General features: G+C 48.6%; 1 protein-coding gene across 1 annotated transcript in view; it reads right to left on the bottom strand.

The window, feature by feature from the left end:
* Positions 1 to 4,678: 4,678 nt before the first annotated feature.
* Fbln7 (fibulin 7) overlaps positions 4,679 to 12,919 on the bottom strand; it is a 38,396-nt gene continuing 30,155 nt past the window's right edge. The window contains 5 exon segments of the mRNA XM_036185288.1: positions 4,679 to 6,103; positions 6,416 to 6,483; positions 6,485 to 6,555; positions 8,489 to 8,626; positions 9,788 to 9,928. Of these exon segments, the coding sequence (XP_036041181.1) occupies positions 5,731 to 6,103; positions 6,416 to 6,483; positions 6,485 to 6,555; positions 8,489 to 8,626; positions 9,788 to 9,928 (791 nt within the window). The 3' untranslated portion in view covers positions 4,679 to 5,730.

Below are 12,919 nucleotides of genomic sequence, written 5' to 3'. Positions count from 1 at the left end.
CACTCACTGTGTAAGCCAGGCTGGCCTTGAACTTCTCCTGCCTCAGCCTCCCAGGAGCTGAGATTAAAGGTGTGAGCCCCGGCACCCGGCTTGTTTTTATTTTGCAGTCCATGCTCCTGTTTCATCACATGCTTCTCTTGTCTTCACAGACATTGTAATCCCCTCCTCTAAATATAAGCTCCAGTGGGTCGGGATCTAGTGATCTCTTCATCATCTTATCTTCAGTAGCCAGAGCAGGGGCCAGTCCTCAGTGGATATGCAGGCTGTCTATGCAGTTTCTAGATGATTGATGACACGGAGAAACACTCATATGAACAAGCCCGGAGTCAGGAGGGTGCAGCTGTCTAGCTCTGTAGTGAGGGCTTGGCAAAGCCGGGACAGTGGCTGATGGAAGGAAAGTGACTCCTTCCTGTCTGACCTCAGACTATAAACCCGTCAGGTTGACTGTGACCCTGGGATGGCATTTTGGGGTTTGGCATATCTTCCTTTTTGTTTGCTACTGTTGGACATGTTACAATTTAAAAATAAAGTGATTTTTAAAAAACTCATCCAAAATCCTACTTAACTTTCCATTGCTCAACATCTCATGATCTCCTGGCTGGCTGCTCCTGTCTTCCTGGTGGCTGTTGACTGTTACTCAGAGGTCCAACACACGCAGTTGGGCTGTAGATCAGCCCTGCCCTGGGGCCTGCCTTTCCTTCCAAAGCAGGGTCTGCTCAGTGAGCAGGTGTAAGAATGGTGTTGCTGGGACCTGCCTTAGTTAGGAACAGGGCCTTGCATACATTGCCTTTTGGGGGGGGGAGAAGGTTGCCTATGTCTTGTGAAGGAAATATTGGCTTCTAAGACATGAAGGCAAAAATATTAAAAACAACGCACACTGATGGAACATTTTCAATGTCAAAGGACTGAAAATGGCCTAGCTGTCATCACCAAATGACTAGATGAATAAACCATGGTAAATTCTCGAAGTAGAGAACTGATATGGGATATGGCTGTGAGGAGTGAGAGCCAATGTTATTAATAGTAATAAAATAGGTCAAAGGAAGCACTGAATATTATGCTATCATCTATCATTAATTTATAATATTTTATTTTTATTTTTATTTATATTAATATTTGTATTGGGTTTTTTTTTGTGTGTGTGTGTGTATGTTGTGCTTATTTATAGATCTGTACACCACAGAAAAAGGTGTTGGATCTCCTGGAACTGTAGTTACAGAGTACAGTTGTGAGCCACCATGTGGGTGTTGCTGAGAATCTAATCTGCGTCCTCTGCAAGAGCAGCCAGTGCTCAAAATTATGGAGCCATTTCTCCAGCCCCATTATATTAAGTAAAAAGATAAAGAGGGAAAATTGGCTATTAAGAGGGAGAAAATATGAGGGGTTGGATATGGAGCCTCAGTGGGTACTGGGTACACACAGGTGGCACAAAGATATCCACGCAGAGTAACACCCACACACATTAAATTAAAATTTAAAAAGTCACAAGCAATCGCTAAAAATGTCAGAGCCAACAAGAAGGTGCAGCAGGAAAACGTGCTTGCTGCCCAGATTGGTGGCCTCCGTGTGAGCCCTGGAGCCACTGTAGTAGAAGGATCAAACAGGCTCTCACAAGTGGTCCTCCAAAGGTGTGGCACACACCACCCTTCTCACAAACAAACAAATAAGTGAAAAATAATAATAATTAAAAAAAGTTAGCAAAATGAAATGCAACTATTCTGATTGTAGTTTGAGCCAGAGCTGTAAAGAATATTTTAAGTGATTTGGAAAAGCAAACCGACTAAACAACACTCATGCTTGACAACAAACTTGAGGATTAAAAAACAAAAACAAACAAACAAACAAAACACAAAAGAATTATTGTTACCAGCAGTATTGATGATGTTTTCTGGGAGATGTTTTCCAAGACATAAAATTATTATTGTTGTATTTTGAGACAGGGTCTCACTGTATATCTCTGGCTGGCCTGGAACCGCAATAGGGTTCTAGGAACCAAACCCAGGTCCTCTGCAAAAGGAACAAGTATTCCGAAAAACAAAAAAAGGAAAAAAAAAAAAAAAGATGCCGGGTGGTGGTGGCGCAAGCCTGTAATCCCAGCACTCGGGAGGTGGAGCCGGGCGGATCTCTGTGAGTTCAAGGCCAGCCTGGTCTACAGAGTGAGTTTCAGGACAGGGTCCAAAGCTACAGAGAAACCCTGTCTTGAACCCCACCCCCACCAAAAAAAAAGAAAAGAAAAAGAAACAAATGTTCCTATCTACTGAGCCATCTCTACAGCCCCAAATAAAACAAATTTTTAAAAAGAGACAGATACTATGTGCTTTCCACTCGAGGTACCAGCCAGTACTGATAAAGTATTCTTCATAATAAAGACAATCCAAATCTCATGAAATATCTGAATAGAACCATGGGTGTATATGAAAGAGAGAGGACAGAGGATCACATTTACAGGTTCTATAGAAAAGCTCTCAGGAAAACCCAGAGTGTGAGAAATTCTACAAGAATAAACAATCCAAATCAGGTGGTGGTGGTGCTGACCTTTAATCCCAGCACTTGGGAGGTAGAGGCAGGCAAATCTCTGTGAGTTCGAGGCCAGCCTGGTCGACAGAGTGAGTTGCAGGACAGCCAGGGATACATAGTGAGACTCTGTCCCCAAAATACCCCAAAAAAGAAAGAAAGAAAGAAAGAAAGAAAGAAAGAAAGAAAGAAAGGAAGGAAGGAAGGAAGGAAGGAAGGAAGGAAGGAAGGAAAGGAGGAAGAAGAAAACAATTCAATATTCTGCCTTCTAACAAACCTCCATGTCATCTGATATATGCTGAAATGTGAGGCTTCCCTGCTACATGTTAAAGTTTATCAATAAATTCTACCACATGGACCTAATTTAAGCAAAGAAAAAAACCCAAGTCAATCAGAGAAATTTAAACAATGACTAAGTGGCTGGAGATATTGAGGAATCATTGTTAAATTTCTGTTTTTTAATTATATTATTTCCTTGTTTATTTATTTGCAATGAATGTGGATGTGAGTGGACACAGCCCAATGGAGGGGTCACAGGACAGCTTGTGGGAGTTGACTTTCTTCTTCCACCATGTGGGTCCTGGGGACTGAAGACAGGCTGTCAGCCTCAGTAGCCAACACCTCTACCTGCTGAGCCATCCTGTGGGCCCTGCTGTTAAATTTCTAGATAACACTGAATGTGGATAATGTTAAGGTCATGCTTTAGAGAAACGTTTTAGAAACACAGGATGAACTACAGATGGAATGATATCACGTCTAGGGCCTCCTTCAAAGTCATCATGCGGAGGAGGAGGAGGAGGAGAAGGAGGAGGAGGAGGAGGTGATTGGCAGGCGTTGATGGTTGGAGCTGATGGTGACACATGGCGTTCCTTAAGCTACTCTAGTTTGTGCATTTTACGTCCTTGGATCTGTTATTACCCAGGAAAACATGTAAACTAATACACATTGACAGCTAGTCACACCAACTTAACACAGACTGCAGCCTTAAGAAGACCCAGAAGCAGATTTCTCAAAGTAACGAGAGCTTTGCTGCAGTTTGGATCCAGAATGGCTCCCAGAAAGCCCATGTGTTGGGAAGTACTGGGGAGTGGCAAGGCCTAATGGGAGGGCATGTTATTGAAGCAGATTATGAGACATGGTCTTTTGCTGTCTTTACTCCCAGCCATGAGGTGAACAGGCTTTGCTCTGCCTCCTGCCATCATCATGGCCCCCAAACCCAGTGGATCATGGACTGTTATCTGAGAGCAAAAATAAACCTTTTCTCCTCATGAGCGGGTTGTCACAGCTACTTTGTTACAGTACCAGAAAGCTGATTTACACAGGAGAGAAGAGGAGGAAGGTCCTAAGTATAATCCACACAGCGGAGTCTGAGGCAGGAAAGCACTAAGAGAGAGGCACTTTGACCATGACACATCTTGGTGGAGAAAAGTACCACTTAACTGTTGGACACCAGAGTCGCCATCATAAACCATCACACTACCATCTAGAAACACAAGACTCTGGATAATGTTTTAATGAGTCACATAGGACCTGGAAAAGCATCTTCAGGCCCTTGTCCTGTCCTTAGAGACCGCTGCTGACGCCATGGGAAGAGTCTCAGTCTTTATCTCACAAGAGAGGCCAGGGACAAGCTCTCCTAGGAGCTTCATACTAGACTCTCCACTGAACTAGGGACACCTAGTTCAGCTTCCTAGCTGAACAAACTCAAAGATTTAGATGGGGGAGAGGGGGCTGGCATTTTCCCTTGTTTCTGCTTGATAAAGGGTCTCATGCAGTCTAGGCCTGTCTCAAACTGGCTATGTAGCCAAGATATGCACAAACAGAAAATGAACTTAGGGCCTCGTGCATGCTAGACAACAACTCTCCCCACTGAGCTCCCCCTCTACTCCTCCTTCCTGTCTTGTTTTGTTTGAGACATGGTCCCACTATGTCATCCAGGCTGCCCTCAAACTCACAATCTGCCTGTCTTATCCTCTAGAAATATATATATATATATATATTGTTTTTTTGAGACAGGGTTTCCCTGTGTAGCTTTGTGTCTTTCCTGGAACTCACTTGGTAGCCCAGGCTGGCCTCGAACTCACAGAGATCTGCCTGGCTCTGCCTCTCGAGTGCTGGGATTAAAGGCGTGCACCACCACTGCCCGGCTAGAAAATTTTTTTAAAATAAAATGTATATAAGGCAATATTACCAGTAGATTGATGTGTATTTGGACACTGAAAATCCTCTCAACCCATCTAGTTTTAAATTTTTAATTGGAATGGTTCCCCATCCCACCCACTTCTCAGGGCAGCACAGTTTTCTGGAAACTTCTCAGGGCTTCATTCATCCGGAAGGCATCACCTCTTGGTTCTTCTAGCAGCAGCAGCAGAAGAAGAAGAAAGCCATGAAATGAAAGACAATTGGAGTGTTCTAAACATTCCATGGCCAGATGCCGTCCTTACCAGTCTCCCGTGTGACCAACCCATACTGATGGAGATTGCCAACTAACAGCGCAATTTTAAACATTGCCTCTCTTACTCTCTTGTTCCTCTATGTCCAAGCTGGGCAGGAAGAGAGCTATTCCTTCCTAGAAGGCGCTCTCCAGCTCATGGAGAAGTCAGATGGGCAGACAGGACCAGGCTCTATTTCCACAGACGTAATACTGGGTCATGTTTTTGAGATATGTTTTCTGTAAGGTGAAGAAACTCTGGCAGAATCCATGATGTAATGTTGACTCCTTGATCTAGAAGGATCCACTTGCGGTTACCAGGCTCCCTCCGCTATTGGCCCCTGAGAAGAAGGCTCACAGGGGTATTAGACCATTAACAGAGCGAGAACATATTCAGAACACACTTGGCAACCTCAACGCAGAATAGTTGGCCATTGTCTCAGACACGCACCATGAGCTCCTCCTCCACCTCAGCTCATTTCAGACTCACACAGTCATTCACACAGCATTCTGAGATTCTGTTCTGTCTCCAAAGCGGGTAACTACAGTGGGGCTTAAAGCAGAGGGAAAAAAAGTGTGATGGTGGTACAGCGTTTGTTTTCTGGCTTCCCTGTGCCAGCCGGTGAGACAGACACAGTACATTGCTCTAAAGCCTGGGTGAACAGCTAAAGTGGATGGGAACAAGACAGAGAGGAGAAATGACCGTCGCAGCCTACTGGTGTGTCCTTGGGAAAGAGAAATCAGCCCAGATTGCAAATCTCAGTCCCCCGACTGCCACGACATCCTCAGAAGCCATAGCGAGACACAAAGATGGTGACCTTGGATACATGGTTGGCCTGGAAGGAGCGTTCCAGGTATTCTGACATGTCAACATCTACCTCGAGAGTCTGAGGCCCCTCCAGGGTCTGTGTGAGGATGAGCTCCCCTGTCTGTCGGTCTGAGCGCTGCATTACGAAGTGGCCACGGCTGTTCCCACCCACAATTCCAAAGCGCAGGCTGTTGGGCCCAGGATGGCCAGGAACTGAGGCTGTGGCCATGCGGAAGAGCGTGATGGGTGTCTTCAGGTTGGAAGGTAGAGAGAGGTAATGGAAGGAGATGGTCTTCGGCAGGTGGCGACATGGCCTGCTATCCATGGGACAGGGGCTTCGCTCACACTGGCTGGAGCAGAGGTAAAATGGAGACAGTTAGGATTGGGAAAACTCAAGAGGGGCTACCCCATCTGCCCTCCTGAAGAGGCCACACTCCTGTAGACTCTAGTATCTCTTTTGAAGAACAAATTGTACGTGCTTCATGTGAGTTGGTAATTACAGGGGAAATGGAAGCTCCAAGAAGCTTCTTTGTTTTTCATATTTCCTGTGTACGATGAAATTATCTGTCCGCCCCACCCCCACACACACACACACACACACACACACACACACACACACACAACCTGCATGCCCAGCCATGGGCAGCCCTGGATCTACTCACAAGGGAGATGTCTTCACGTAGCTTATGTTGCCGCTGCCCTCAGGGCACTCGGGGCTGACACACTGGAAAGCCTCCTCCAGTATTGATGCATGTGGTCCCTTGGGGGCACATGGGCTGTGGACCCACACACTCATCAACATCTGTATTTCAGGAGACACAATGAAGGCTATGAATCTTCCTGACTTTCCTGCATCATACAGCCACCTGAAACCCCAATAGGCAATGGGATGGGAGACTCCAAAAGGGTAAATTTTCCAAATACCCAACACTTATTCTGTGTGTGTTGGGAGCGGCACACATTCATGTGAGTGTGCATGTATGCGGAGACCAGAGGTTGACAGTTTGGGTGTCTTCCTCAATCACTTCTCCACATTATTTTTTGAACAGGGTCTCTCACCAAACCTCTTGAGTGCACTGGTTCCATCCCCTGACATCAAGAACCTTATCAGACATTCTGTTTTCTTTCAACATGTGGAATCGAGGTCCTTCAGAAGTGCTCTAGGACTGTGGTGATGAATCCCCCCCCCCTCCATGCTGTCTTCCTATCCCCGGCTGTGAAAGGTGACAGGGTTCCTGCCAACACCAACTGAGTGTTACCAGTCACCTGCCTCCTTCTCAGCCCCAGGCGCTTTTGAGTCTCCTTATTACCCATGGTTGTCCTCACACTCAGGCTCAACCCTTTAGGAATGCCTGCCTCCTTAACCACATCCCATACCAAAAGCAGACGTCTCGACTCGGTCATTTTTTATAAGAGTTCTCTGTGCTCTTTACAAACATCCAGTAATTTACCCAGCTGGAGGCTGTCCCTTCCCAAGCCCTATGTGGGCCCATACGAGTGCTGTGAGATGGATGATAGATGAATGGGTGGGTGGGTGAACGGAAGTGTAAATGAGAAGATGTGAGAATGGCTATCTAGACATCTCCTATTCTAGTCCCCAGCTGCTCACTCCTCTGAGACTTACACTGGAGTCCAACAAGATGTCACCAGAGAGCTACCTCTCTCTTTATATTCCAAGTCACCTTGTGGCTTAGCTTCCTACCCTATCTCTTTGCCTTCTCCTCGGTAATTCAGAGCCATTTTCTGACACTCTCTGGGTGATGTATCTATGTTGATTCATCTCTGTGTTTGTCTTCAGAGGAGGTGTGGTAACAGGAGGCCTCCTCTTGGTGTGCCCAGGCTCCACTACATTTGTCTGGTGTCTGTGATGGTGACTCCCGCTTTACCTGCACACATTCCTTGCTGATGAAGGTGCTTATTTGCGCCATGTCTGGAAACAGAGAAACCTCAACCCTGTCATCCAGGGGGTCACAATAGATGGGTGGCACTTAAGTAGAATCTGAGCCAGGTGCTTGCATTTACAACCCCAATCTTTTTCTCTGTCCCTGGGAGACTGACTGGCCTGGACTGTCTGCCTAGACTTCCAGGCCTTCTGATTCCCAGGTCTTCTGGTGTGTAGTGGAGCTTGGCGAATGGAGGCCTGAGCAGCTGTGGTCTCTGTTTCCAGCCTGGACTCAGTTCTGGTGGTGGATGAATACTTCCAGCCACAATTGTCATCAGGCTCTTATGAGCTCTGTTCCTCGCGCCTGCCTGTCATTGGTGGCTCTTTCTGTTGTCCTCAGCTAGCCACCACACAAGGCCAGAGCTGTCGAGCCTGGCTATGCTGAGGTACAGCACCTGTAGTCAGAGGACACCAGTAAGTGGACTCACAGGGCCATGAAGCCTCCGAGGTCCCTTCAGGTTCCAATAAAGTGGACTCTGGCTGGCTTCTTGGTCTTTGGGTTCAGGTCTGGCTGAAGGCAGTGCTGAGTAAGAGGAAGTGTCCTTACCTAGAAATGTCACTCACATGAGGTCGGAAGAGGCTCGATGGTTAAACAGCTGATTGGTGTAGAACATATAGCCTGATCTTTGAGAGTTCTTTTAAGTTTCTTTTCCAAGATTGAATGTGTGCCCAGATCATTGATTCTCTTAGCCTAATCACTCCTGAGTGGGACTCAGGGATGAGAGCAGGGCTCATAACAGCAGCAGGTGACCAGGTGTGGAGGGTGACCTCTAGCCTCGTGGTTCTCACTCACCCTCACAGCTCTTTCCATCAGCCAGGATCCTGTATCCACTGGGGCAGGTGCAGCGGTAGGAGCCAGGGGTGTTCACACAGGCGTGCATGCAGAGCCGGGGGCGTCCTTCCTGCCCGTAGATCTCACACTCATTCACATCTGGGGACAAAAGGGCCCTTGATCCCAGGAGGCCATGCGGCCTCCATCAGTGAGAATCTTTGGCAGCTGTGGTAACAGTGGGATAAAGCGACAAGCTATACCTGCAGAGGAGCATCTGGGATGTTCCCCTTACCCCCAGGGGCCAAGTTGGCTGAAGGGAGGAATGGAAGAAGCTGATGTGGGGGACTATGGGGGAGGGGGCTCCTCAGTCTAACCTGGGAACTAAGCCTAGCAAGTCAAGTACCACAGTCGGGGAGGAGAACCAGATTCAGACATCCATCTTGGCTCTCCTCATCTTCAGCAATGGAGGTGCGGAGTAAGGGAGCCCTGTAGCCTGTGTCACGGTGAGGCAGGTCTGCAATCCCAGTGTTTGGGAGGCACCGGCACGGATCTCCGTCTGAGGCCAGCCTGGGCTGTATACTGAGACTCCGCTTTAGAAGAGGGTGGGGAGTATTTTTATTTCCGATGCTGTGAAGTGAGCATTCACTGGCCAGATCCCAGGGTGGAGCTGCTCTAGAGTCAGCTAAACTGAGAGGAGGTGGCTAGAGAGCGAGTCTCAGTGTGTGCCCACATCCATGGCCCTGTCTGCCATAAGTGTTCCCAGCAACTCCCTTGCCACGCTGCCAGGGGCAGGGAGGAGGTTGTGGCCACAACTGGGCAAAGGCTCCTCTTGGGCACAGTAGTTCCGGGCTATCACCCCAGGCTGCTTTCCTCCTCCCCTTCCCGCTGTGTTACAAAAGATGACCTTGAACTTCTGGTCCTCCTGCCTCCATTTCCCAAGGGTTGAGATTACAGGCCTGTCACTCCAAATTTAAGTGGCGATGAGATTGGACGAAGGGCCTTGTGCATGCTAGGCAAGCACTCTGGAGACTGAATGCATATCCCTAGCACTCTATCTGCTGTCTACACTGTCTCAGAGAAGGCACCAATAAGGGTACGTAGGGAGGAGAACCAAGATGGGCGTGCAGTCCCCAGAATCCCCGTGAAGTCTACCGGTTAATTACGTCATTGTGGCAAAGGTATTTCTGAGATCACGCCCAGGAAGTCCCTCGCCCCACCTTGCACTCCGCCCCAGGACTGCAGATGGGACCCTTGGTTCCCAGGCTCACGTCCCCGCGTCTTCTCCCGCGATCCCTGCTCCCCTGCAGCGCTCGAACCTACCCTGGCAGACGCTGTCGCCGCCCGCGGTGCGGCTCAAGTGGAATCCCGCCTCGCAGCTGCAGTGCTGCTCCTGCTCCACCTGCGCGCAACGGGGCGCGCGGCTGAAGGCGGGGTCGCCGGCCACGCCGCCCTCGGGGGCCGCTGCGGGAAGAAGACAAGCTCAGCGCCTGACCTCCCGGCCCCAGGCACCTGACCTCCCCGCCCCCGGCACCTGACCTCCCCGCCCCCGGCACCGGCACCGCTGCGGGAAGAAAACACGCTCAGCGCCTGACCTCCGGGCCCCCGGCACCCGCAGTGCGCCCCGGGGCTGGCGAGACCCTATCTCTGATGCATACCGTAGGGCAGGGAAGGAACTACAAGTGGTTTAACCTAAACCACTGCGAGCCTGAGAGAACCTGGAGAGCGAGGTAACAGCGGGACAGCCAGACACAGGCAGGGATTCGAGATTCATTTTGAGAGATTTTTTTTGTTTGTTTTTGTTTTCGAGACAGGGTTTCTCTATGTAGTTTTGGTGCCTGTCCTGGATCTCGCTCTGTAGACCAAGCTGGCCTCGAATTTACTGAGATCTGCCTGGCTCTGCCTTTCGAGTGCTGGGATTAAAGGTGTGAGCTACAGCCGCCCGGCTCATTTTGAGAATCTTGTACAACGCCCACGATGCAGTGAGCACTAGAGTTTAAAATTTTGAGCCTCCACTTTTTCTGTTCCGCGCGCGCGTGTGTGTTTGTGTGTGTTTGTGTGTGTGTGTGTGTGTGTGTGTGTGTGTGTACACAGCTTGCGTTTTCTTTTATGTGTTCAAGGGTAGTTTTGTTATTACTGTTTTTGCATCTTTCCAAGAACAGAAATTAGTTTTCTAACCACAATAAAAATAAGGTAAACGGGATAAAAACAAAACAAACAAGCAAAACCAGGGGCTCACTATGTAGCCCAGGCTGGCCTGGAACTCACTGCGTAGACCAAGCTGGCCTTTAACTCCTGCCTCTGCCTCCTGATTAAAGGATTTAAAAAAAAAAGATTTTATTTTATGTGTAAGTGCCTGCGTGTATATATGTACAATGTGTGGTGCCTGGTGTCCGCGGAGGCCAGAAGATGGTTTCTTGATCTCCCTAGAACTGGAGAGTTAAAGGTGTCTGTGAGGCACCATGTGGGTGCTGGGAACCCCTGACCTCTGCAAGAATAGTCCCTGCTCTTAACCTCTGACCATCTCTCCAGCTCTGGTAAATGGAGTATTAAAAAACAATTCTTGGCTGGGCAGTGGTGGTGCATGCCTTTAATCCCAGACTTAGGAGGCAGAGGCAGGCAGATCTCTGTGAGTTCAAGGCCAGCCTGGTCTACAGAGCGAGTTCCAGGAAAGGCGCAAAGCTACACAGAGAAACCCTGTCTCGAGAAACAAAACAAAACAAACAAACAAACAAACAAATTCTTATAGTTATTCTCAAGACTTAGGCAGCATCACCTGAGTCCAGTTCAAGGCCAGCTTGGGTAGCAGAGTCAAGACTTGGTCTCAAAATAATATTAGGGACTGGAGGTATGGCTCAGTGGTTAAGAGCCAGAACTACCTCTCCAGAAGACTAGAGTCCGATTCTCAGCACCATCATCAGGAGGCTCACAACTGCCTGGAACTCCACTTCCAGGGACTGAAGCCCTTTACTGGCTTTCACCAGTACTGCGTTCAAGTGCACACATCCACACACAAACAAATGCACACGCACCCACAATTTAAAACTTAGAAGTTAGAAAAATACTGGGGAGAGGTTTACAGGGTACTGGGAAAGAGGCATAGTCCAGGAAGGTTCTAGGTAAGTCTGTTGGGTCATTTCTTACTGCGGACCTGTGCTGTGGATATCGCTCTGTGTAAATAAAGTTCTGATTGGCCAATGGCCAGACAGGAAGTATAGGCGGGACAAGAGAGAAGAGAATTCTGGGAAGTAGAAGACTGGGGAGACACCGCCAGCCGCCGCCAGGAAAAGCAACATGTAAAGACACCGGTAAGCCACGAGCCACGTGGCAAAATATAGACTAACAGAAATGGGTTAATTTAAGATAGAAGAAGTAGATAACAAGCAGCCTGCCATGGCCATACAGTTTGTAAACAATGTAAGTTTCTGTATGCTTTCTTGGTTGGGTCTGAGCGACTGTGGGCCTGGCGGGTAAGAGAGATTTGTCCTGACTGGGCCAGGCAGGAAAACTCTAACTACAAATGGCGCCCAACGTGGGGCGCCAGATATTGGTGAAATTATTAAGGCCATTCCATGTAGTTAAAAGGGAGGTTTATTTTGTGGGGTAACTTATAAATGAAGGGGTAGGTTGCAGGGTCTGGCAAAGGTATAGGGCAGTCCGGCGGTGTTCTCTGGAGAACTCTGCTCGGTCTCCTCCTGCGTCCCGCGTCCCGGAACCAAGAGAGCCATCTCCTCCTGCTTCTCGGTCTTCCGTTCCCTCCTCTGCTCCTCCTTGTGGGCGTGATCATTATTGAAGCCTCAATGGAGGTTGGAACTTCCAGGCCAATGTTGGGATGGCTATCCACTACAGACCTGCTCGCTCCTTACTCTCCATTCCTGGAGAAGACCCCAGTCTTGGGAGACACTTCATAAAATGATCCCTGGGCCTGAGGTCCCGAAGGTCCCACAGCAGAAGGCCCCCCTAACAAGGGGCATTTAGTGGCTAGCATGGCATCACCAAGGTGAAAAGAAGTTTGTCTGCTCTTCTTTGTAAACAGTCAGTGAGCTTCCGAGGAAGCCCCGCCTCCCACTGTTTCAACAGAAGCTGACTCAGACGTAAGAGCTACAGGGGACCTCTTCACTATGAGAAAGGGTCTGCCAGGCTAGTCCTACTGACTTGTCAAGGCAGACAGCAGCAACCCTGTAGGTGCCCCATTTAACCCTGACTTGGAGCTGGCTGCTCTAGAGGGCATGAAGTTGTTTTCTTTTATTTGAGGCAGGGTCTCCTGTATTCCAGGCTGGACTTAGACTCTGCTATGAAGCCAAGGATAGCCTTAGATATCTGGTCCTCCTGCTTGTCTTCACTAGTACTGGGATCACAGATGCCCACCACCATGCCCAGCATCATGTGATGCTAGGGATCAAATGTATGGCTTCCTGCCTAGGAGGCAAGCATTCTACAAGGTGAGCTTCACCT

The sequence above is a fragment of the Onychomys torridus genome, chromosome 4 (assembly GCF_903995425.1).
Source record: "Onychomys torridus chromosome 4, mOncTor1.1, whole genome shotgun sequence".
NCBI lineage: Eukaryota > Metazoa > Chordata > Mammalia > Rodentia > Cricetidae > Onychomys > Onychomys torridus.
This window is presented reverse-complemented; position numbering and strand designations above follow the sequence as displayed.